This window comes from Somniosus microcephalus, chromosome 2 (assembly GCF_052327205.1).
Source record: "Somniosus microcephalus isolate GS21.2 chromosome 2, FLI_Smic_1.0, whole genome shotgun sequence".
NCBI classification, from domain to species: domain Eukaryota; kingdom Metazoa; phylum Chordata; class Chondrichthyes; order Squaliformes; family Somniosidae; genus Somniosus; species Somniosus microcephalus.
In genome coordinates, this window is record NC_140988.1 from 235,759,094 (window position 1) to 235,786,352 (window position 27,259).

A 27,259-nucleotide genomic window follows, 5' to 3' on the forward strand; every position below is an offset into this window, starting at 1 on the left:
CTGCCAGTTTTGAGTCCCTCTGGTTGCTTTCCAAAAACAGCAGCCAGAAGGCCTGCAGTGCAAGTCCCTATCCTGCTGTCCCTGAAAGCAAAAGCACTTACCTTTTATGGTCCTCTGAGCTTTCTGCCTGTCCCTATACAATGATCCAAACAGAAAGGGGCTGGGCACAGAGCACACATCTTCTGGTACCCTTGAAAAATGGGTATGCTTTTGGCTTCAGAGGATGTAAGTGAATTGAGAGGGCTGGTGCTGCCCACTCCCACTTCATTTAAATGTCTATCTTATGCTTATGTCTGCTGTAAGCAACAAGCACTCCAAACCCCTTGGGGGCAACCATGAAAATTACTGAGTCACATAAAGGGAGCAGAGACCCAGCATCATGCTTCTTTGTCCCTTTTTCCTCTCTTTTGTACATGGGAAGTGAGCATTTTCAGGCGCATAGGGCAGGAACATAGGTTCTATTTGCTGTATAAGGCATTAGTCAGACAAAAAATACTCACCATGGAAGTAAATTCCTCAGCCTTACAATTCTCTATGCAAAGAGGTTTCTCCTGTCCACTGTTCTAAATGCTCAATATATTACTCAAATCAGGCAGCTGCATAAAATGGAGTGGTATAAAGGTGAGAAGCCAGGGCAGAGAGACAAAATTAGTAGAATGAGCGAGGTATATGTGGAAAGAAATACAATAGCAAGGATAGGAAAATAAGCGAGAAACAGCAGTGAGGAGAATAAAAAACAAAGTCAGAGGAGTAAAATAAGCTGTGCAGAGGTCACGTTTAAGGATATGAAAGCATAATAGATTAGGGGCAGTTTGAAATGTGAGAATTTTGAAAAGAGAATGTGCGATAGTGTAAAACGGGTGATCGCGAATCGGCAGACCATTTTAAATCTCTTCCGATTTTTATTTCCACTTATTTCCATCGAAGCCAATGGAAATAAAAATCAGGAGAGATATAAAATGGGCTTCAAGATTTACTATCACCCAATTTACACAATGAGCCTGAATCTGCGGTCGGAGGTTTCCCGCGGGGAAATGCTTCCGATCTGCAAATAAAATCCGCGCCTACCTTCTGCCTCGTGATCCACGGAGACTCGCACTCCTGGGCCTCTACGCCTAGACATGTGTAGATGCCCACGTATCCCAGGGGTGCAGGCGGTTCGCAAGCATCCCTGTGATCACCTGGACCGCCCCAACCAATGAAAGAAGGGGGATCCCCATTCATGCTTATGGGGATTCCATATGTAGCAGAGCCTGGTCTCCAATTGTCTTGGATCCCCTTGCCATTGGACCAAGACCTTGCTCTGTCAAGCCCGTGTGGTAGCTGGTGAGCAACGGCCACCCCACGTTAAAAGAATTCACACACAGGCATCTTCCACCCTTTAAAATGAAGTTTGGGACCTGGAACGTCAGGACCCTCATGGACAACCCCAGTATCGACAGACCGGAACACCGTACTGCTATCGTTGCCCAGGAGCTCAGATGTTTTGACATAGACATCGCCGCCCTAAGCGAGACCCAGCGGGCAGGGGAAGGCCAGCTCAAGGAGCAAGGCGGTGGTTACACCTTCTTCTGGAAAGGCAAACCTGAAGAAGAACGCCGCCTCCATGGGGTAGGGTTCGCCATAAAAAATGAGCTAGTTGAATGTCTCAGAGACTCCCCTTGTGGAATAAACGAACGCCTCATGATTCTACAGCTCACCCTAGCCTGGAACCAGTGCGCTACGATCATCAGTGCATACGCCCCAACACTGGAAGCCACAGACGAGACCAAAGAGGAATTCTACTCCAGCTTCGAACAATCCCTGCCCCGAGTCCCAACAGGCGACAAGCTGATCCTCCTTGCCCACTTTAACGCCAGAGTTGGAAAGGCCACAGACCTCTGGGGAGGTGTGATCAGCAGAGAGGGGGTAGGGAAAGCCAGCTCCAACGGTACCCTCCTCCTGACGAAATGCTTAGAACATGGCCTTGTCATAACCAACACCTTGCTCCGTCAGAGAGACAAGTACAAGGCTTCATGGCAACACCCTCGCTCCAAGCACTGGCATCTGCTGGACTACGCCATCGTCTGAGCGAGGGACCACAAGGACGTCCGCATCACCCACGTCATGACAGGAGCTGACGACTGCTGGACAGACCACTGCCTAATCCGTTCTGTCATCTCCATCAACGTAGCCCCAAAACAGCGGCGGCAACAGAAGCAATGCCACGGGAAAATCAATGCTGGAGCACTCAAAGACCATGCTAAGAAAGCCCTATTCAGCCTGCACCTCACAACCAACCTGACGACTCCCAGTGATTCAGAGACACAGAGTGTCCACAGCGCCTGGCCTGCACTCAAGGCCTCCATAATCAGCACCTGTGAAGAGACGCTCGGTCACTCGACCAGGAAACACCAAGACTGGTTCGACGAGAATGACCAGGAGATCCAGGAGCTAATAAGCCGCAAGCACAACGCATTCCTGATCTGGAAACAGCAACACAACTCGAGAGCAAGAAAGCAGCTCTACAGACTCCTGAAGGCTGAGGCCCAACAAAAAACTCGTGACCTAAAGTACAGATGGTGGGTGGAGAAAGCGCAGGAGATCCAGCAGCTAGCCAACAACCACGATGTGCGTGGATTCTTTAGTGCAGTCAAGCCCACCTACGGCCCAAGCACCCAAGGTCCTACCCCACTGCGGGCCAAAAATGGAGAGGTACTCATTAAGGACAGAGAGGCAGTCAGTGCCCGCTGGAAGGAGCACTTCGAAGATCTCCTTAACCGAGACTCTGTCTTCGACATGAGTGTCGTCAACTTCAACCCGTAGCATGCTACCCGCCACCAGCTCAGCACAACCCCAGCCCAGCATGAGGTTGAAAAGGCCATCCGACAACTGAAGAGCAACAAGGCCTCAGGAGCAGATGGAATCCCTGCTGGCGCTAAAACATGGCGGAGAAGCACTATTGGTGCGAATACATGAACTAATTTCACTTATTTGGAATGAGGAGAGCATGCCAGGGGAACTCCCAGATGCCGTAATTGTGACCATCTTCAAGAAAGGTGTCAAGTCTGATTGCTGTAATTACAGAGGAGTCTCCCTGCTGTCTGCCACAGGAAAAGTCATCACAAGAATCCTCCTCAATCGCCTTCTCCCAGTGGCTGAAGAGCTCTTCCCAGAGTCACAATGCGGATTTTGCCCACTAAGTGGCACAATGGACATGATCTTCACTGCACGTCAACTACAAGAGAAATGCAGGGAACAGTACCAACCACTGTACATGGCCTTCTTTGACCTCACAAAGGCCTTCGACACCGTCAACCATGAGGGATTATGGAGTGTCCTCCGCAAATTCGGCTGCCCTCAAAAGTTTGTCACCATTCTCCATCTGCTTCACGACAACATGCAAGCCATGATCCTGACCAACGGATCCATCACAGACCCAATTCACGTACAGACTGGGGTCAAGCAAGACTGTGTCATCGCACCAACACTCTTCTTGATCTTCCAGGCTGCAATGCTCCATCTCACCCTCAGTAAGCTCCCCGCTGGAGTGGAGCTAATCTACAGAACAAACAGGAAACTGTTTAACCTCCATCACCTCCAGTCCAAATCCAAGGTCATCCCATCCTCTGTCATCGAATTACAGTATGCAGACGATGCTTGCGTCTGCGCACACTCTGAGGCCGAACTCCAAACCATTGTCAACACCTTCACCGAAGCATACGAGAGCATGGGCCTTACACTAAACATCTGTAAGACAAAGGTCCTCTACCAACCTGCCCCCGCCACACAGTACTGCTCCCCGATTATCAAAATCCATGACGAGGCCTTGGACAACGTGGACCACTTTCCATACCTAGGGAGCCTACTGTCAACAAGGGCAGACATCAATGACGAAGTCCAACACCACCTTCAGTGTGCCAGTTCAGTCTTTGGTCACCTGAGGAAGAGAGTGTTTGAAGACCAGGACCTCAAACCCAGCACCAAGCTCATGGTCTACAGAGCAGTAGTGATACCCGCCCTGCTGTATGCTTCAGAGACATGGACCATGTTCAGCAGGCACCTCAAAGCACTGGAGAAGTACCATCAATGCTGCCTCCGCAAGATCCTGCAAATACATTGGTAGGATAGGCGCACCAACGTCAGTGTTCTCGCTCAGGCCAACATCCCCAGCATCGAAGCTTTGACCACGCTCGATCAGCTCCGATGGACGGGCCCGATACGAGACACCCAAAACAAGCACTCTACTTGGAGTTCTGATATGGCAAGAGAGCCCCAGGTGGGCAGAGGAAATGGTTCAAGGACACCCTGAAAGCCTCCTTGAAAAAGTGCAACATCCCCACCAACACCTGGGAATCCCTGGCCCAAGACCACACAAAGTGGAGGAGAAGCATCCGGGCGGCAGCGGAGCTAACTTAAAACCGTGGTGGTAGCAGCAGGTAGGCTTACCAATCTCAGAGCAGGAGAAAGAGAAGAAAAAAGTAATCGAAGTGTGATGTCACCAGAAAGCGGGTAAGTGATTGGTTGGTGAGTATTTCTCTCTTTCTCCTTTTTTCCAAACTTAAACTCTGTGGTTTATAGTTTCTAAGCTCTCTGTGGTGTAGCGGGGACTGTTGGTAAACAAGGGCCCTTGAGTATATAATTTAATTATAGTGTAATTGGTGGTATTGATTTGATTTAATTTAACTTAAATTAATTAAAGGATAAGTCATGGCAGCACAGCTCGGCCCCATAGTATGCTCCTCCTGTGCTATGTGGGAAATCAGGGACACTTCCTGTGTCCCTGATGACCATGTGTGCAGGAAGTGTATCCAGCTGCAGCTACTGGCAGACCGCATTGCAGCACTGGAGCTGCGAATGGATACATACTGGAGCATTTGCAATGCTGAGGACGTCATGGATAGCACGTTTAATCAGTTGGTCACACCATAGGTAAAGGTTGCACAGGCAGAAAGGGAATGGGTGACCACCAGGCAGAGTAGTAGGCGCAGGCAGGCAGTGTAGGAGTCCCCTGTGGTCATCCCCCTCTCAAACAGATATACCGCTTTGGATATTGTTGAGGGGGATGGCTTATCAGGGGTGGTTCTGCTGTACAGGACAGGAGGAAAAAGAGGGGTAGAGCTATAGTAATAGGGGATTCTATTATAAGGGGAATAGATAGGCGTTTCTGCGGCCACAAACAAAACTCCAGGATGGTGTGTTGCCTCCCTGGTGCAAGTGTCAAGAATGTCTCAGAGCGGCTGCAGAACATTTTGGAAGGGGAGGGTAAACAGCCAGTTGTCATGGTGCATATAGGTACCAACGATATAGGTAATAAGCGGGATGAGGTCCTAAATGCTGAATATAGGGAGTTAGGAGGTAAATTAAAAAATAGGACCTGAAAGGTAGTAATCTCAGGATTGCTACCAGTGCCACGTGCTAGTCAGAGTAGAAATAGAAGGATATTTCAGATGAATACATGGCTAGAGGAATGGTGCAAGGGGGAGGGATTCAAATTCCTGGGACATTGGAACCAGTTCTGGGGGAGGTGGGCCCAGTACAAACCGGACGGTTTGCACCTGGGCAGGACCGGGACCGATGTCTTAGGGGGAGTGTTTGCTAGTGCTCTGGGGGAGGGTTTAAACTAAAATGGCAGGGGGTTGGGAACCTGAGCAGGGAGACAGAGGAAAGGGAAAGAAGGATAGAAGCAAAAGACAGGAAGGAGAAAAACAACAGTGGCAGTCAGAGAAATCAAGGGTTTAAATCAAACATGGCCACAGTAAATAATAATTCTAAAAAGTCTAAGGCCTAGAAATTGGGTTGGTGCACCAAAGTGGCGCAAAAGCCGGCGGAGCGCAGGATTTAGCGCAGCGATCGGAGTGATACCGATCGCCAGAAATTCAGTTTCAGTGCCGCTCGAGGGACACGGGGCGAGGCTCAAGGCGCTCCGCGTCCCTCTTAGGGTGCTGAAACTGATTATCGCAGTGCAACGTGCCGCAGTGCCACATGCTGCAGCACGGCACGCTGCGGTACTGCAGGCCTTCCTCCCACTGTTAAGGGGGAGGTGCCTGCAACAGCGCGATCGGCGATCCGCGATCGCGAGTGCCGGCAAATGAGCCCGGCACCAAGGAGAAGTGCCGGGCTCTCGGGAAACAGCCACGGGGCGGGGGGTTAGGAGGCCGGGGACGGAGGTGCTGGCAGGCGGCCGCCAAAAAAGCGGCCGCCCCGCACCTCCACCTTAACTTGCACCGCTGCCGGCACAGTAAGGCCCCGTGAACCGGGCGCGGGTAGCGAGCGGCGCAACTGCGGCGTTCGCTACCAAATATCGCGAACGGGGCATGAATGGGGCACTGCGCACACCGATGACGTCATCGGTGGCAGCGCAGCGCAAATGCCTAATGCCACCATTAGCGCCCCTACTGAATATCGCCGCAGACACAGCCAGTGGTGCTACAGCCACTGACTGCCTCTTTAGGCGCTAACAGGTGGCGCTACTCACCCAATTTCTCCCCTAAGAGCGTTCAAAAAACAAGCCTGAAGGCTTTGTGTCTTAATGGGAGGAGCATTCATAATAAGGTGGATGAATTAGCTGCGCAAATAGAGGTATATGGATATGATATGATTGGGATTACAAAAACATGGCTCCAGGGTGACCAAGGCTGGGAACTCAACATCCAGGGGTATTCAATATTCAGGAAAGATAGGCAAAAAGGAAAAGGAGGTGGGGTAGCATTGCTGGTTAAAGAGGGGATTAACACAATTGTAAGGAAGGATATTAGCTCTGATGATGTGGAGCCTGTATGGGTAGAACTGAGAAATACCAAGCGGCAGAAAACATTAGTGGGAGTGGTATATAGACCCCCAAACAGTAATGCGGAGGTTGGGGATAGCATTAAAAGGGAAATTAGAGCAGCGTGCAATAAGGGCACAGCAGTTATCATGGGTGACTTCAATCTACATATATATTGGGCTAACCAAATTAGTAACAATACTGTGGAGGAGGAATTCCTGGAGTGTATATGGGATGGTTTCCTGGGCCAATATGTCGAGGAACCAACTAGAGATCAGGCCATCTTAGACTGGGTATTATGTAATGATGAAGGATTAATTAGCAATCTTGTTGTGCGAGGCCCCTTGGGTCGGAGCAATCATAATATGATAGAATTCTTCATTAAGATGGAGAGTGAAGTAGTTGACTCAGAGACTAGGGTCCTGAATTTAAATTAAGGAAACTACGATGGTATGAGGCACGAGTTGGGTAGGATTGATTGGGGAAGTCACTCAAAGGGTTGACGGTGGATAGGCAATGGTAAACATTCAAAGATCGCATGGATGAACTGCAGAATTTGTTCATCCCAGTTTGGCATAAAAATAAAACAAAAAAGGTGACTCAACCGTGGCTAACAAGGGAAATTAGGGATAGCATAAGATCCAAGGAGAGGGCATATAAATTGGCCAGAAAAAGCAGTAAACCTGAGGATTGGGAGCAGTTTAGGATTCAACAAAGGAGGACAAAGGGATTAATTAAGAGGGGGAAAATAGAATATGAGAGTAAGCATGCCGGGAACAAAAAAACTGACTGTAAAAGCTTTTATAGATATGTGAAGAGAAAAAGATTGGTGAAGTCAAGCGTAGGATCCTTGCAGTCATAATCAGGGGAATTTATAATGGGGAACAAAGAAATGGCAGACCAACTAAATACATACTTTGGTTCTGTCTTCACAAAGGAGGACACAAATAACCTCCCAGTGATGTCGGGGAACATAGGGTCTAATGAGAGGGAGGAACTGAAAGAAATCAGTATTTGTAGGGAAATGATGTTGGGAAATTGACGGGATTGAAGGCCGATAAATCCCCAGGGCCTGATAATCTACATCCTAGGGTACTTAAGGAAGTGGCCCTAGAAATAGTAGATGCATTGCTGGTCATCTTCCAAAATTCAATAGTCTCTGGAACAGTACCCATGGATTGGAGGGTAGCTAATGTTACCCCACTATTCAAAAAAGGTGGTAGAGAGAAAACGGGGAATTATAGACCGGTAAGCCTGACATCGGTAGTGGGGAAAATGCTAGAGTCTATTATAAAAGATATAATAGCAGAGCACTTGGAAAACAGTGACAGGATCAGACAAAGTCAACATGGATTTACAAAAGGTAAATCGTGCTTGACTAATCTACTGGAATTTTTTGAGGCTGTAACTGGTAAAATAGATAAGGGAGAACCAGTGGATGTGGTGTATTTGAACTTTCAGAAGGCTTTGGATAAGGTCCCGCATAAGAAATTAGCGTGTAAAGTTAAGGCACATGGGATTGGGGGCAAGGTATTGACATGGATAGAGAACTGGTTGGCAGACAGAAGGAAAAGAGTTGGAATAAACGGGTCTTTTTCCGAGTGGCAGGCAGTGACTAGTGGGGTACCGCAGGGATCGGTCCTAGGACCCCAGCTATTCACAATATATATAAATGATCTAGATGAGGGAACTAGATGTAATATCTTCAAGTTTGCAGATGACACAAAGCTGGGTGGGCGTGTGTGCTGTGAGAAGGATGCCGAGAAACTCCAGTATGATTTGGACAGGTTGGGTGATTGGGCAGAAGCATGGCAGATGCAATATAACGTGGATAAATGCGAGGTTATCCACTTTGGTGTCAAAAACAGGAAGGCAGATTATTATCTGAATGGCAATAGATTGGGAGAAGGGGAAGTGCAACGAGACCTGGGTGTCCTTGTGCACCAGTCACTGAAGGTAAGCATGCAGGTGCAGCAGGCGGTTAAGAAGGCAAATGGTATGTTGGCCTTCGTAGCGAGAGGGTTTGAGTACAGGAACAAGGATGTCTTGCTGCAGTTGTACAGGGCTTTGGTGAGACCACATCTTGAGTATTGTGTGCAGTTTTGGTCGCCTTATCTGAGGAAGCATGTTCTTGCCACGGAGGGAGTGCAGTGAAGATTCACCAGGCTGATACCTGGGATGGCAGGAATGATATATGAGGAGAGATTGGGTCGATAGGGCTTGTACTCGCTGGAATTTAGAAGAATGAGAGGTGATCTCATTGAAACTTATAAAATTCTAACAGGACTAGACAGACTAGATGCAGGAAGGATGTTCCCAATGGATGGGGAGTCCAGAATCAGGGGTCACAGTCTAAGGATAAGGGGTAAGCCATTTAGGGCAGAGATGAGGAGGAATTTCTTCACCCAGAGAGTGGTGAACCTGTGGAATTCTCTACCACAGAAGGCAGTAGAGGCCAATTCATTAAATATATTCAAGAAGGAGTTAGATATATTTCTTAAGGCTAAAGGGATCAAGGGATATGGAGAGAAGGCAGGGACAGGGTACTGAATTTGGATGATCAGCCATGATCTCATTGAATGGCGGAGCAGGCTCGAGGGGCCGAATGGCCTACTCCTACTCCTATCTTCTATGTTTCTATGTTTCTATGGAAGGTGCCGAACACCTCGAGTCTCTTCGCCGGGAACAAGCGGAAGCCAAGTGCAAACAGCGCACATCAACCCAAGCACCCCACCCACCCGCCCCTTCAACCACCGTCTGCCCCACCTGTATGGAATCCCCATAAGCACGAATGGAGATGACATAAAAAAGACATTTACATACCAAATAAATTGTTAAAAATTACATATTTAAAATTAATTAAAACACAATTGAATTAAACATTTAACACAAACATTTTATTTTTTGTAAAATAAATTTAAATGTTTTAACGGGGCTAAAAATAACCTTAACCTATTATACAGGTGTTTTAATGTTTACATAAAATTATTTTTATATTCATTTAAACTCTTACGCTAGTAAAAGGAGGCCTTACGCTAGACGTAAGAATTTCACGGGCATTCGCTGGGCAGTAGTCGGGCAAATAACCCAACTCTTCGCCCATGGATATCCATTTCCCGGAGGTGACTATGATCTGTCAAGATGATCGCAAGTTCCGGGTTTTCATGCATGAGCTTCGCACGTGAAAACCCGGAACTTGCGGGCCCTTACAGGCACCAGTAGGCACCGGAAAATACGGGTCAATAGCACAAAGCCAAAATTACCCCCATTGAGTCATTGTCAGCAGGTCAGCAGGAGAGATGGGAATATTTTCTAACATTGTGTGCAATGTACCAGTGACTGCCAGTCAGGTGCAGCTCAACAGCAGCAGCTATCCTATGTTAATACAGGTAAAAGACTCTGTGAAATCCATAAACATAAAATAAAAATACATCATTTACAATCAGAAAACAAAGCAAGCAGTATAAACAAAATACATGTCTAGATAACTGAATTATGGAAAACTACTCACTGATCTTCACTGCAAAATGACAAGGAGAGCAACAGAGAATAACTAGATGATTACAAAGCAACTGTGTCTGATAGTGAAGCTTTATCACTTTATGACTGCCATCTGAATACTTGAGATTAGATTATTGATTTGTAAAAAAAATACCTGTTAGCGAAAACTAGAGGATCTTCTTCCATTTCGTGGCTATTAAAAGGATATAAAACAAAAATAAATTATCTACAACAAATTGAGCTTGTGAAGATACACCACAGTGCCTGAGACTCCTAGTCAACTGCTGGTTGAAGACAGGGTCAGACTTGGCTGTAATAGCCTGCATGTTAAAGAACCCACTAACACTTACTGTCCGCGCTCAATTCTTGGTGAGTCACATCAATAAGGAGCAATTTAATACCAGAATTATCAAAAAAAGACCTATTATACATATAACTTGATCTCAGCCTATATTATTGAACCAAATTGTTTTTTACATTGATAGCTCAGATGAATCAACAAATTTCTGGCGCTCTGTCGTAGCCCTGTCTCTAACCCATGCCCCTTCGAGTGCGGCTCCCCACTGGGAATACTTAATTTATTCAAATGACATTCCTGCGATTACATTTATCTAAATTATGGTGCAAATACTTAGAGATGTGCAGAATTGTTATATAAGTGTAAGTTTCCAAATTTTGAACATACCCTAAAAAGAAAATAGCCTCTACTTTGAATTCCACCAGGTCCTTTAAATTCTTCCTAAAGCAATAACAAAAAAAATCTTATTAAGCCACAACATGAACAAAATGATTATTCCCTGTCAGTTCTGCTATATTGTATGCAACAGTTAAAATGGCACTGCTTCTGTATTATCATTTCCCTATTTTATTCTCCTGAGAGATGTGTGACAGTAATACACTTTTGCAATGATGATGATTAGGACTTTTCTCTTGTCGGTTGCTACTGGTGACAAATAGATTTCTTTAGCACATGGTCTGTTTCCTAATTCTAGTGGTAACTGCCAGATCAGAATATTAAAATGAGGCAAATTACTGCAAGTTGATAAGAAACCCCCCGGACATCTGACAGTTAAGTGGGAACTGAATTGCAACAAAGGAAATTTCTGAGGTCAAGATCGTAGCAATGTCTCCATTGCCAATTTTGGGTCTGGACTAGATATTCTCTTGACTTCAGTGTCATCGACACCCCATTAAGTGGACTCCATGTCCTCTATAGTCAGGAGTTTACCTTTTGCATCTAGTCATATGATAGCGTGACCTGGGAGAAGGTCACCTAAAGGGAGTTTCCACCACACTTGCAGTGAAGTTATGGCAGCAGAATGGGAGCAGCTCCAAGGAAATTCCCAGCCAATGAAACCCTCATTATGTGTAATTACTCAGGAGGTGACATTTATTTTTGAAAGATGCATATTTTAATTTACTTTCACAAAACTAGCAGAACTATCTTCCATTTCTTCTCTGGATACATTGTCAGCAATTTAGGGTTGAATTTTACTTTTTATGAATAACACCTGCAATTAAACTTCACAGATATGAGCAAGACATGAACTCAATATAAATTTTGAAAGTTTCACACTAGGAAATATTCATGAAAGATTGTAAAATTAAAAACCTAAATGCCTAAAGTTTGTAAATGTTTCATATCTGCAGCAGTTTGACTGAAATCTGTCCTAAACAAATACGTCAGCTTGAACTATCTACAAAGTACAGGAAACTTTGAGCTATCCGGAAGTTGAATGTCCGGCAACTTTGATCTAACGGCAGAAATCGGCAGCCGTTTTGGTTAGGTTTTTTTTTCTCCTAGCATTCTTTTCACAGGCAGGCTCTGTAAAGCGTCTTTGTCGCTTCGCAACAGCTTCAGAGACACTTCCAAGCTACTGGGCCGAGTGTTTACAAGCTGTTGCTGAGCAACAGTGTTTGTGGTCAGACACGGCAGGCTCTAGAAAGCGTCTCTGTATCTTAGCAACAGCTTCAGAGACGCTTCCAAGCCACGGGCCGAGTGTTTACAAGCTGTTGCTGAGCAACAGTGTTTGTGGTCAGATACTGCGATGAAAAGCTCCGATCTGATAACATTGACGCTGGTCTATCCGGAGCTTTTTAAAAAACGGCAGTAGCTCGGTCCCATGGGTGCCGGATAGCACAAAGTTTCCTGTACTTTCAAAATGAAAATCTTAATGCAGTATTATTGTGCTCACTATGGTTAAGTGAGCCAGCACTTTAATGGACTGTGACAAATTTAATAGTGGTACCTGTAGGGGGCAAACATCCATTTCAAAGTGCACTAGTACATTATTCTGTAATGTCTCAAACTGCAGAAGAAGATGTTATGAAGGGATAATTACTAGTCCTAGCCCTTTTTGGGCTACCCCGGATCAGGCGTATTCCCCCAAAGTTCACCTTCAACTAAAGTTAGAGGTAGCCGAATCCTATAAGACGCTTAATTGGGTCTAAAGGTCCAGACTATCTCTCCCTAAAGGAAAGGAATGACTTGAAGATGTTACCGCCCTCCAGATAGCACTTTTAATAAGTTTAACTAGACTGTAACCTTCTGGATATTATGAGGGTCCAGAAAACTCCCCCAGAATTCTGCAACTCTTCACCAAAAAAGGGTACAGAGATTGAGTTCACAAGTTTGACACAGAAGTACTATGTGAGACAATTCTAAAAATATATAGATTTATTAAAGAACCGACATGTAGTTAACAGCTGGTGATTCAATCGCAATGTTAACAGTTCCAAAAACAAATAGCTTACAATTCTTATTCTCAGAGATCCTTATTCTCAAATCTTAACTTCGTTACATTTTTACATTTCTTACTTATTTCTAATCCAGGATATCCACCAAAATCAAATAAAAGTACCTTTTTGATCCCCGAGACTCAAACAGTTAAAAACTTACAGAGCCTGCCTCTAAAGAGTGAAAATCGCTTTGCCCCTTTCAGCGACTTCTTACTTCCTATTTGAAAGTTCTATATTTTATACCCTTTTTTCAGTGGTATATCCTTTGAAGTTTTCTGCTGATGTAAGCTAATTATCTCTAGTCATCTTTCTGTTGACTTCTTTCTATTCTTACTGTCAATTCAGCTGTTAGCTTGCAGAATTCTGTCTGCTGTGTAGGTGTTCAAAACTTATCATAAAAAATGGTTATAACAGATGTATCTATTTGATGCCATTTTTACGAAGGTCTTCTATTCAATTCTTAAATCACCTTAGCTGGTTGTAAGCAGACTTCGCATCTCCTATGTGTTCCAGGTTCAATACAAAAACCATGTGATTGCTTGGTGCATCTATTGATGTCATATTTATGAAGGCATATGGCTCTGTGTTCTGTTTCCCGACATGTTGGTTTATGACACCTTAACATTATACCATTGTGCTCTTTCATGTGCATGTTTACAAAGTGTTGGTTTAAAACAATTTACCTGGGTAATGGTATTGTGTTCTTCCCAAGGCTCAGACTTTCTGGAAGCTCCAACCCTTTGCTTCAATAGGGCCATTGTTTCAATGTCAACAACCAATTCCCATTTCAAAAGCCTGTATTCTGTTTACAGCTTTGTGTTAAAAACTCATCTTATCTCAAAAGCCTGTATTTACAGCTTTGTGTTGTTGAGGCTCTTAAATTTTTAAAACCAATATGTCGTGTTTTAATAAAGTCAGAATTCTGTTCATAGGATGGTGTATTTTTCTGAATAATATGGCTCATTCCTTTACAGTTAGACTCTGTCTATATATACAAAGGAATTGAAGGAATTGATTAATCAGCCCATCCTTAATTCCTCACTACAGTAAAAGCAGTTATTAAAACTTATTTAACTGTCACATCTCGCTAAGTTACAAAGTCTCACCTGTTGCAACAGAAAGAAAGACAGAAGAAAAGAACAAACTTGTATTATAGAGTGCTTTATACATCTTCTATGTTTCTATGTTTCAGGACATCCTAAAGTGCTTCATAGAGAGAAAGCAATATCAACATTACAGATTCCTTTAGCTCACAGATTTATCTAAGTGATATCTCAACATAGAGGGATGTGTAGAAGCTTCATTTTAACTCAAGTAATTTTTTAGAATTTGGATATTTGTCCCTGTCGACAGTAAAGGTTGGACTCCCCGATTGGCTGCTCTCGGCAAGGTGTGATGCTCGCAGGGAATATTAGTCGGGAAACTGTGGGCACACACATCCTCTTATTTTCCATCAGCGGCAGCTCAGTAAGTAGCACTCTTGCCTCTGAGTCAGAAGGATGCAGGTTCAAGTTCCACTCCAGAGACTTGAGCACAAAAAACTAGGCTGGCACTCCAATGTAGAGTGAGGTGCCGTCTTTCAGATGAGACATTAAACTGAGGCCCTGTCTGCTCTCAGGTGGACATAAAAGATCCTATGGCACTATTTCGAAGGAGTTATCCTCGGTGTCCTGGCCAATATTTATCCCTCACTCAACGTAACAAAAACAGATTATCTGGTCATTATCACATTGCTGTTTGTGGGAGCTTGCTGTGCGCATATTGGCTGCCACGTTTCCTACATTGCAACAGTGATTACACTTCAAAAGTACTTCATTGGCTGTAAAGCGCTTTGGGACATGCCATGGTCATGACAAGCGCTATATAAGTGCAAGACTTTTTAAAAATCTATTTAAATTGAGAGACAAAAAATCAGAGCCAGCAGGCCTGACATTTCCAACCAACTTCCTACTGAGATAGCCGTATCAGCCATAACACTCCATCTCACAAAGGTTTGGTGTTATCAAGGCATTTATCTCTGAAAGAACTGCCTTCATGTGCATGTAACAGTTGGAGTTTAGCTATAGCCCAGTGTAGGGTTCTCAAAATTCCCACATTCCCCAAAAGTTATGGATAAAGGGACCCTGTGTGGACAAGTTCTTTAAAAAGGGTACCCAAAAGAAAATGGCTTCTGAAACCTCGTGACCAAGGCTTGCAGGAATTTAAAAGCAAGGCCCTGCAGAAGGCAGGCCCATTCAAAATCCTGAAACTAAACCTAACATGCATGGATCTGTGAAAGACTTTGCCATTTTCTAAAGCCAGACAGCTAGGTAAACACAGAATATGCATTCTTCACCTTGGAACAGATCAAGTCAGGATGGACCTAATCTTGAGGCCATCAACTTCTTGCATAAATAATCGGTAACAGCTCACAGGTAGCTGCAAAGCCAGGAAGGACAATTACATTTTCATAAATAACAAACAGCCAGGATATTGAAGCCATTAAACAAGGAGACAACTGCCCCAGAAGTCGTTAAAGTAAATGACTGTAATCATTTTAGACGAACCCGCCAAAAGTTAGACAAAGAACTGACCTGATTTGGCGCGCAGATAAGGGGTGAAGAACCGGGTATAATTGTAGGCCCACCGGCAGCTCTCGCTCTTTTGCCTCTTGCCTCTTGCCTCTCGCTCTCTTGCCTCATGCCCTTGCCTCTCCAGACACCGAGGACACCCATTACAACACCGGGGGCCAAACACGGGGAGGAGAACAGAACCGAATCAAGCACGCACAGGACACACAGGCCGCAACCGCAAACAGACGAGACGAGATGAACGGTAAAACTGATAGGCAGAGAAGGGCAGCAAAAAAGAAGCATTGGGGACGAGCGGGCATACACCCCGGCCTAGTTATAAGCTGGCGTTTGAAGCTTGGGTAGAAAAATCAATTGACAATATAAACTGCCGACCGAGCCCCAACCGCAACAAAACCGTCGGTGACCAAACCACCACCAGAAGAACAACCATTCCTGCAAGGTGAAGTACCCAACAAAAGACTTTACTCTAATAAAGGAAAAGGAGGGTACTTCGCACAGACGACTCCATCGCCGCGCCCTGTGACCACGTGACGATGGCAGGCCCAAAGGATAACAAGAGCAAACCCCAAAACCCACAACCAGCTTAATCGACAGGTTTCGAACCGTAAAAGGAACCCCATTGGTGAGCATGAATTCCTGGCCCCTCGTAGCTTAATCTAGTTAGGTATTGGGGGTGGGATAAGGATAAGGGGATTTTAATGTGTTTGTTCCCTCGATGTGCCGTGTGTTCCCCATTCCCAAATAAGTGTAATTTTATATGCCTGTAATTATTCCAGTAATTCTCAGTATTGTGTTTTATTGTGCCTTTAATAAAAATTGTGGTTTTCTTGCACCAAACCACTTGTCTACTCTATTTTCTGTATCGCCGCCTGTACCTAAGTCTGGTGTCTAGAACCCAGGGGTGTGGGAGCGATTCGAGCCGCTCAGAGACAGTCAGGGGCAGAGCTGACTGGGCACACGCCACCCCCTACACCAGGAATCATGTTTAGAAAGAGACAAGGAAGAAAGATTGAAGAATGGTCATGATCTTGAAGTTAGAAAATGCTGAACAGTGTTTAAGCATAAAGTCCGAAAAGTTATTATTGAAGCCCTTGCACCCTAACGCTGTAGGGCAAGTGTTAGTTTGTCTGAATTGTCCAAATTAGAATTTGCCTGACATTGATTTCATGCTTTGTTATCAACCCCCTGGTCAATTCAACCTGTTCATGGGCCCAAGCGGCCATCTCCCCTTGTAGAAATAAACAAAGGTTAATTGTCACAAGACAGTGCTGGCAGGATTACTAAAGAGTTACGTACATCACCTCTGCCTTTCTTCATTCTTCTTTCATGAAGCTCAGGGACAAGCTGCAGTAAAGGATGCAGGACAGAGGACTGAGAGGACATGAACAAGGACATATGAGGAACAATGATCAACTGATCATGTGACACAACAGTACATTCTCAAAGAAAACTATGTAGACATAAATGTGGGACAAAACAGAATAAGCAGGCTGAAATGATTTTTGCTGAAAAGTCACATAACTTGCATGAAAATCTTTTAAGTGCCTGTGGGTTCTAAATCTGTTGCCAATAAACAATATAGATTTTTTTTTAAATAACATATAAAACAGCTGAGAATGTAATACTTAAATCCTTAATACCTCCTTCAAGATATTTTTCAAAAGAATAAAATGCCAAGCCTCATGTCATCTGTTTAAAAATCAAGTTTTGTTGTTTCATTAGGGTTTTTACAAATTCGCAAGATTATATATAAGGTTTTATACAATTACATGGTAAATCAAAACAGCTGGTATGATTAGCACATGTTGAGTTAGTAGAAAAATCGGCATGTTTAATTTAAACAAATTGTTTTCATTCATTGTAACAGCAGAATTTATAAATGATGAAGAAAAAATGACAAATCTATAGGGACATATCGAGAAATCAATGATTTAGTTAATCCAGAAACATAGCTGTGATGCTTAGAGGCTATGAAGATCCATCAGCTGCTCTGCATTTGTAATCAATGATGTATACATTTCCTTAGTGTTTCATTTTTTTTTGAACTGCACTTGGGGAAATTTGTACCTTTGAACGTCAATACAGATATTTTATGGCTTAATTACTGTTCATTATCAATTCAATGCGCGGTGAATTAGGCCCGCTTCTCTGCTACCATCAAGTGAAACTCTGCCAGGAGTGGAGCACTGCAACATTTACCATTATACCTTTTGTTATAAGGGCATTGGAGTTGTGTGCTAGTTTTGCTAGACCCAATGTCCTTTTGAAATAGCAAAGAACTTGAACTCAGCAAATCCATTCAAACTCTCATGATGCATTTATACCACAATAATAGTGTCAGTGCAAAGTGGTTTTGTTTAAAATGTTTATAATATAAATTTAGAGTTTGACCTGAAGTGAAGCACAATGAGACTACCTCCTCCAGTGAATCTTACTCCACTCTTCTTAAATAGTTGAGTCGGGCCCTAACTCTTGATTTATGCTACAACTTCAGCACTGGTGTGAAGCAAAACCACTTTGCACCAACATTACTGTCATAGGGTAAATGTGCTTGAATTGGCCAAGACCCACGGCAGACCTCGGTTTGAGACCTGAATAAATTCAGAGTTTATATACACTCTGGTCACTAAGTGGGCTCACATGATTGATTTATATGCTTAAAAAGATGGTTGCTGCCTCCTACAAGTAGATTTTTTTTTAATCTTCACTTATCTTTGGCTTATCCCTGCACCCTGTTGGGGTGAAAGGGTAATGGAGGATAGGAACAGCATAAGCAACACTTCTCATTACCTAGATGGCACCAAATGTTATCTTTCACCCTCCCCATATATGTTAGTTTGCAAACCCAGCAGAAACATAGCTGTCAAATTCAAAAGTGAATTCCAACAAATCTGGTAGCCTTTTTAATACAACTTGCCTAAGGGCCCCTCGTTTCTTCCTTGAACGGAGGCCCAACCAGTTCCCATCCACCACCACCCTCCTCCGCCTGGCTGAACTTGTTCGTTTTGAACAACTTCTCTTTTGACTCCTCTCACTTCCTCCAAATAAAAGGTGTTGCTATGGGAACCTGTATAGGTCCTGGCTATGCCTGCTTTTTTGTGGGATACATGGAACATTGTTTGTTCCAGTCCTGCTCAGGTCCCTTTCCTCACACCTTTTTCCAATACATTAATGATTGTATCGATCCCGCTTCCTGCTCTCACCCCAAACTGGAAAATGTCATCAACATTGCTTCCAATTTCCATCCTTATCTTGGTCCATCTCCAACTCTTCCCTTCCCTTCCTCGACTTTTCTATCTCCATTTCTGGGGATAGGCTGTCAACCAATGGCTACTATAAACCCACTGACTCCCACAGCTACGTTGATTACACTTCCTCCCACCCCGCTTCCTGTAAGGAATTTATTCCATACTTCCAGTTTCTCCGTCTCTGCCACATCAGTTCTGTCGATGCCACCTTCCACACCAGTGCTTCTGATATGTCTTCCTTTTTCCTCAACTGAAGATTCCCCTCCACCACAGTTGACAAGACCCTCGATCGACCCATTTCCCGCACTTCTGCTCTCACCCCTTCCCCTTCCTCCCAGAACCATGATAGGGATCCCCTTGCCCTCACCTTCCACCCCACCATCCTTCACCATTTCCGCCATCTACAGTGTGATGCCACTAACAAACACATCTTCCCCTGCACTCCCCTTTCAGCATTGCAAAGGGACCATTCCCTTCGTGACACCCCAGTCCACTCCTCTATCACCCCCTCCCCTTCCCACGGCACCTATCCATGCAAGTGCAGGAGATGCAACACCTGCCCTTTTACCTCCTCCCTTCCCACTGTCCAGGGCCCCAAACACTCCTTCCAGGTGAAACAGTGATTTACTTGTACTTAAATAACATAAGATAACATAAGAAGTAGGAGCAGGAATAGGTCATACGGCCCCTCGGGCCTGCTCCGCCATTCAATAGGATCATGGCTGATCTGAACCTAGACTCACGTCCACTTCCCTGCCCACTCCCCGTAACCCCTAATTCCCTTATCAGCTAGGAAACTGTCTATCTCCGTTTAAAATTTATTTAATGTCGCAGCTTCTCAGCTCTCTGAGGTAGCAAATTCCATAGATTTACTACCCTCTGAGTGAAGAAGTTTCTCCTCATCTCAGTTTTGAAAGGGCAGCCCCTTATTCTAAGATTACACCCCCTAGTTCTAGTCTCACCCATCAGTGGAAACATCCTCACCGCATCCACTCGATCAAGCCCCCTCACAATCTTATATGTATCGATAAGATCGCCTCTCATTCTTCTGAATTCCAATGAGTAGAGGCCTAACCTACTCAACCTTTCCTCATAAGTCAATCCCCTCATCTCCGGAATCAACCGAGTGAACCTTCTCTGAACTGCCTTGAGAGCAAGTATATCTTTTCTTAAATATGGAAACCAAAGCTGTACGCAGTATTCCAGGTGTGGCCTCACCAGTACCCTGTATAACTGAAGCAAGACGTCCCTGCTTTTATACTCCATCCCCCTTGCAATAAAAGCCAAGATTCCATTGGCCTTCCTGATCACCTGCTGTACCTGCATACTAACCTTCTGTGTTTCATGCACCAGGACCCCCAGATCCCTTTGTACTGTAGCACTTTGCAGTTTCTCTCCATTTAGATAATAACTTGCTCTTTGATTTTTTCTGCCAAAGTGCATAACCTCACACTTTCCAACATTATATTCCATCTGCCAAATTTCTCCCCACTCACTTAGCTTGTCTATGTCCTTTTGCAGGTTTTTTATATCCTCCTCACTCACTGCTTTCCCTCCCATCTTTGTATCGTCGGCAAACTTGGATACGTTGCACTCGGTCCCTTCCTCCAAATCGTTAATATAGATTGTAAAGAGTTGGGGTTCCAGCACTGACCCCTGCGGAACACCACTAGTCACTGATTGCAATTTAGTATACTGTATTCGCTGCTCACGATTTGGAGACCAAACGCAGATTAGCTTTCCTGAACACCTCCATTCAGTCCACAAGCGTGATCCCGAGCTTCCGGTTGCTTAACATTTTAATTCACCGTCCCACTCCCACTCTGACCTTTCTGACCTCGGCCTCCTACACTGTTCCAATGAAGCTCAACGGAAGTTTGAGGAACAGCACCTCATCTTTCAATGAGGCACTTTACAGCCTTCAAGCTGTACAACTCAACATCGAGTTCAACAATTTCATATCATAACCACTGCTCCCATTTTTTTCCGAAAGCTGGTAATGATTTTGCTATTCACAGGAAACTTTGTGCTATCCGGCACCCACGGGACCGAGCTGCTGCCGTTGCCTGAAAACTGCCGTACTCTCCAGAGTTAATGTTGAGAGATACGGAGATTCTTATCTCCGTATTTGACAACAAACGCTGAAGCTGTTGCTATAGCTATAGACCTTGCACAGCTTGACTGTTCAAACAAAGCAAAAAAAACAAACAAAAAGAATAAAAAACGGCTGCTGATTTTTGCCGGTGGCTCCAGATTGCCGGATAGCTCACCTCCGGATAGCACAAAGTTTCCTGCATTTAATCTCTCCTACCTTCCACCCTATCACAGACCTCCCTTTTTTCTTTCCTCCCCTCCCCAACTTTCCCTGCACCTGTACTTGCTTAAAACCTGTTACCTCTGTAACGTTTTACAGTTCTGACGAAGGGTCACAGACCTGAAACATTAACTCAGTTTCTCTCTCCACAGACGCTGCCTGGCCTGCTGAGTATTTCCGGTGTGTTCTGTTTATATAGTAGAGAATTAACTCAAGCTGCAATGTACCACAATTACTTAAGTGCTAAATTAAAGTTTAATTTCTCACCAAAAATTATGTTAACAATGCTGTTATTTTTTTTTAAATTTAGAATTTTTGTGCTAGGAATTGATATTTCACAGCTTAGGCTTCTGTTTAACAAGTAGGATAATGGTGATGTTATTATAAGGCTGTTAGCACCTTTGCTTCTCAGTTAATCAGGCTGTTTAGACGTCATCAAGAGCCACTGATGTTCCCCAGGACTATCCATCAAATGTACACACATTTACATCATTGAACATTTTTGTAGAACTATGTCAATTTTAATGGCTCTCCATAAATATGTTTATGTTAATGTTACGAAAACCAATATGACACTGGTAAAGCCGTTAAAATCCTTGGAAGAAACCTCGTTAGCATACTTCAGCTGATGCTGCCATCGTGTAAACTTATTTGACAATTTGCTTTTGCCACAATTTATAACCAAGTATTTGTGCAAAAGTCAAAGCATCATGGTTTGATGAATTATCTAGCTCTGCTGAAAGATTTTTTTTCAAATCACAGAGGCATTAATATACAGTTCCAGATTCAATAATGTTTAGCATTGCCATGTAAATCGTCTAAAGAGAGCCAGCAACTGGTGTTACTACATTAGTATCACTGTAATTATTAGTGCTGGCACTCTGTACACAAATGCATGCATTTAATATTCTGATGCATGCTGATCTCTGATACACACATTGGGAAATCTTGAAAATGAACTGCATTATAAGTACTATTTTTGGTCTTGTTAAACACAGGGAGCTGCAGCGTTAATTATACTGACAATTACTATTCATTCCTTATTCCGTTTTTAACATTTTGAATAAAAATGGATATAATTATTTAAGAAATTGTCACTATTTCCTTAAAAAAAATTAATTGAAATTATCTAATTTTGTTAGTTCCAGTTAACTGGTAGTAAAAATTCATAGAAAAAATGAGGTTCCTTGTAAAAGAAACTTGAAGAAGGTGGATCTTCTGTGGTGTTGTTCACAGCAAGTCGAATGATATGCTGACAGGAGCACCACATCACAAAACGTTAATCCAGATAATCTACAAGTTCCATGATGGCATGTTAGTCAGAGTCATGGAAGATGGTGAAGTTTACAACCCCCTTCCCTGTCTCCAATGGAGTCAAACAGGGTTGTGTTTTAGCTTGTGATTGGGTGAGTACTTATACTACTCTATAGTTTGACAGTTAAGGTTCATAGTTTATAAAGTTTAGAAGGTCTTAATTTTGTGGTTATAGTTTCTAAGGTCACTGTTGTGCAGCAGGGAGTGCTAGGAAACAAGGGCCCTTGAGTATATTATTTAATTGTAGTATAATTGGTGGTATTGATTTAATTTAAATAAATTAAAGGGTAAGTCATGGCAGCAAAACTCGGCCCCATGGCATGCTCCTCCTGCACTATGTGGGAAATCAGGGACACTTCCTGTGTCCCTGACGACCATGTGTGCAGGAAGTGTATCCAGCTGCAGCTACTGGCAGACCGCATTGCGGCACTGGAGCTGCGAATGGATACATACTGGAGCATTCGCGATGCTGAGGACATCATGGATATCATGTTTAATCAGTTGGTCACACTGCAGGTAAAGGCTGCACAGGCAGGAAGGGAATGGGTGACTGCCAGGCAGAGTAGTAGGCACAGGCAGGTAGTGCAGGGGTCCCCTGTGGCCATCCCCCTCTCAAACAGATATACCGCTTTGGATATTGTTGGGGAGGATGGCTTATCGGGGGAACGCAGCAGCATCCAACTTCCTGGCACCATGGGTGGTTCTACTGCATGGGACGGGGGGGAAAAGAGCGGGAGAGCTATAGTGATAGGGGATTCTATTGTAAGGGGAATAGATAGGCATTTCTGCGGCCGCAAACGAGACTCCAGGATGGTATGTTGCCTCCCTGGTGCAAGGGTCAAGGATGTTTCGGAACAGCTGCATGGAATTCTGGAGGGGAAGGGTGAACAGCCAGTTGTCGTGGTGTATATAAGTACCAACGACATAGGTAAAAAATGGGATGAGGTCCTAAAAGCTGAATATAGGGAGTTAGGAGGTAAATTAAAAAATAGGACCTCAAAGGCAGTAATCTCAGGATTGCTGCCAGTGCCACATGCTAGTCAGAGTAGAAATAGAAGGATATTTCAGATGAATATGTGGCTAGAGGAATGGTGCAAGGGGGAGGGGTTCAAATTCCTGGGGCATTGGAACTGGTACTGGGGGAGGTGGGACTAGCACAAACTGGATGGTTTGCACCTGGGCAGGACCGGGACCGATGTCCTGGGGGAGTGTTTGCTAGTGCTGTTGGGGAGGGTTTAAACTAAAATGACAGGGGGTTGAGAACCCGTGCAGGGAGACAGAGGAAAGGGAAGCAAGGATAGAAGCAACAGACAGGAAGGAGAAAAGCAAAAATGGAAGTCAGAGAAATCAAGGGTGTAAATCAAACATGGCCGCAGTAAACAATAATTCTAAAAGGTCTAAGAGTGTTAAAAAAACAAGCCTGAAGGCTTTGTGTCTTAATGCGAGGAGCATTCGTAATAAGGTAGATGAATTAGCTGCGCAAATAGATGTAAACGGATATGATATAATTGGGATTACGGAGACATGGCTCCAGGGTGACCAAGGCTGGGAATTGAACATCCAGGGGTATTCAATATTCAGGAAGGATAGGCAAAAAGGAAAAGGCAGTGGGGTAGCATTGCTGGTAAAAGAGGAGATTAACACAATAGTAAGGAAGGATATTAGCTCTGATGATGTGGAATCTGTATGGGTAGAGATGAGAAATACATTAGTGGGAGTTATATACAGACCACCAAACCGTAATGCTGAGGTTGGGGATGGCATTAAACGGGAAATTAGAGAGGCGTACAATAAGGACACGGCAGTTATCATGGGTGACTTTAATCTACATATAGATTGGTCTAACCAAATTAGTAACAATGCTGTGGAAGAGGAATTCCTAGAGTGTATATGGGATGGTTTCCTGGACCAAAATGTAGAGGAACCAACTAGAGATCAGGTCATCTTAGACTGGGTATTATGTAATGAGAAAGGATTAATTAGCAATCTTGTTGTGCGAGGCCCCTTGGGGAGGAGTGATCATAATATGATAGAATTCTTGATTAAGATGGAGAGTGAAGGAGTTGATTCAGAGACTTGGGTACTGAATTTAATTTAAATAAAGGAAACTACGATGGTATGAGGCGCGAGTTGGCTAGGATGGATTGGGGAATGTTACTTAAAGGGTTGACGGTGAAAAGGCAATGGCAAACATTTAAAGATCGCATGGATGAACTACAGAATTTGTTCATCCCTGTTTGGCATAAAAATAAAACAAAAAAGGTGACTCAACATTGGCTAACAAGGGAAATTAGGGATAGCATAAGATCCAAGGAGAGGACATATACATTGGCCAGAAAAAGCAGCAAACCTGAGGATTGGGAGAAGTTTAGGATTCAGCAAAGGAGGACAAAGGGATTAATTAAGAGGGGGAAAATAGAGTATGAGAGTAAGCTTGCAGGGAACATAAAAACTGACTGTAAAAGCTTCTATAGATATGTGAAGAGAAAAAGATTGGTAAAGTCAAGCGTAGGTCCCTTGCAGTCAGAATCAGGGGAATTTATAATGGGGAACAAAGACATGGCAGACCAATTAAATAAATACTTTGGTTCTGTCTTCACAAAGGAGGACACAAATATACTCCCAGGGGAACATAGGCTTAGAAATTTGGTGGGCTGTGCCACCAGTTAGCACCCAAAGAGGGCACTTAGTGGGTTTAGTGCCACTGGCCACGCCTCCCATGAAATTTAGTGGGGCGCTAATGGCGGCATTAGCCTGTAGCGCTGCGCCGCCACCGATGACGTCATCGGTGTACACAGCGCCCCGCTACTGCCCTGATCGCGATAGTTGGTCGCGCCCCCGCTGTAATGCCGGTCGCAATTTGCGACTGGTTCAGGGGTACCTACCTGCAGCAGTAGTGGGGCTAATTAAAGGGGAGGTGTGGGGTGGCCATTTTTTTTGCTGGCCGCCTGCCAGCACCTCCTCGCGTCACCGTCCCCTGCCTCCTGAGCCCCCCCCCCCGGGCAGTGCCGGCTGTGTCCCAAGAGCCCGGCACTTCTCCTCGGTGCCGGGCTCTTTTGCCGGCACTCGCGATCTCCGATCGCACTGGTGCAGGCCCCTCCCCTTTAAGAAGGGGAGGAAGGCCTGCAGTACCGCAGCGCGCCGTGCCGCAGCGTGTGGTGCTGCGGCATGTTGCGCTGCGATATTCAGTTGCAGCGCCCCAAGGGGGATGCGGGGTGCCTCGAGCTGCGCCCCGCTTCCGTTTGGGGTGCTGAAACTGAATATTGGGCTGGCGCAAGTGGCTCCGTCTGGAGCGGTAATTCCGGCGCCCAGGCGAGCTTGGCGCCCCAAGGCGCCACCGAATTTCTAGGCCATAGGTTTAATGAGAGGGAGGAACTGAATGAAATCAGTGTTTCTGGGAAAAGGTGTTAGGGAAATTGATGGGATTGAAGGCTGATAAATCCCCAGGGCCTGATAATCTACATCCTAGGGTACTTAAGGAAGTGGCCCTAGAAATAGTAGATGCATTGCTGGTCATGTTCCAAAATTTTATAGACTCTGGAACAGTTCCCATAGATTGGAGGGTAGCCAATGTAACCCCACTTTTTAAAAAAGGTGGTAGAGAAAAAAACGGGGAATTATAGACCGGTAAGCCTGACATCGGTAGTGGGGAAAATGCTAGAGTCCATTATAAAAGATGTAATAGCAGAGCACTTGGAAAACAGTGACAGCATCGGACAAAGTCAACATGGATTTACAAAAGGTAAACCATGCTTGACTAATCTACTGGAATTTTTTGAGGATGTAACTGGTAGAATAGATAAGGGAGAACCAGTGGATGTGGTGTATTTGGACTTTCAGAAGGCTTTCGATAAGATCCCGCATAAGAGATTAGCGTGCAAAGTTAAAGCACATGGGATTGGGGGTAAGGTACTGACTTGGATGGAAAACTGGTTGGCAGACAGGAATCAAAGAGTTGGAATAAACGGGTCTTTTTCCGAGTGGAAGGCAGTGACTAGTGGGGTACCGCAGGGATCGGTGCTAGGACCCCAGTTATTCACAATATATATTAATGATCTAGACGAGGGAACTAGATGTAATATCTCCATGTTTGCAGATGACACAAAACTGGGTGGGCGTGTGTGCTGTGAGGAGGATGCTGTGAAACTCCAGTATGGTTTGGACAGGTTGGGTGATTGGGCAGATGCATGGTAGATGCAGTATAATGTGGATAAATGCGAGGTTATCCACTTTGGTGGCAAAAACAGGAAGGCAGATTATTATCTGAACGGCAATAGATTGGGAAAAGGTGAAGTGCAATGAGACCTGGGTGTCCTTGTGCACCAGTCGCTGAAGGTAAGCATGCAGGTGCAGCAGGCGGTTAAGAAGGCAAATGGTTTGCTGGCCTTCATAGCGAGAGGATTCGAGTACAGGAGCAAGGATGTCTTGCTGCAGTTGTACAGGGCCTTGGTGAGACCACACCTTGGCCTAGAAATTCACTAGCCGTAGCGCCGCTTTTGAGGCGCTAGAGGGACTAGCGCCAGAGTTATGGCCAGTTTAAAAATTCCCTGGGGCCCTAAATCGGCGTTGCACCGGTAGCGCTGCGCTGGCACCGATGACGTCATCGGTGTGCGCAGCGTCCCGGTTGCCGTGGTAACCCGCCCGAACTCCGAAATTGAGTTGCGGCCGCCTCGCCCGTGGCAGCCGCAAGCAACGTTCTGGCAGAGGTGCCTTACTCCAGTTTGCGCCGGCGCATTAAAGGCCCCGCGGCGGCCGGTCACTTTCCCGCCGGCCGCCTGCCCGCAGCTCCCTCCCCGGACTTCTCCCCCCCCCCCCCCGGAAC

The 27,259-nt window shown here is 44.8% G+C and overlaps 1 protein-coding gene across 1 annotated transcript in view; it reads right to left on the reverse strand.

Annotated features, from left to right (window-relative positions):
* nmu (neuromedin U) overlaps positions 1-27,259 on the reverse strand; it is an 85,280-nt gene that overhangs the window by 1,552 nt on the left and 56,469 nt on the right. Inside the window, exons 7-9 of the mRNA XM_086004288.1 lie at positions 16,858-16,932; positions 10,935-10,988; positions 10,404-10,442 (exon numbers count right to left, since the gene is read on the reverse strand). Of these exons, the coding sequence (XP_085860414.1) occupies positions 10,407-10,442; positions 10,935-10,988; positions 16,858-16,932 (165 nt within the window). The 3' untranslated portion in view covers positions 10,404-10,406. The remainder of the gene's footprint in view (positions 1-10,403; positions 10,443-10,934; positions 10,989-16,857; positions 16,933-27,259) is intronic.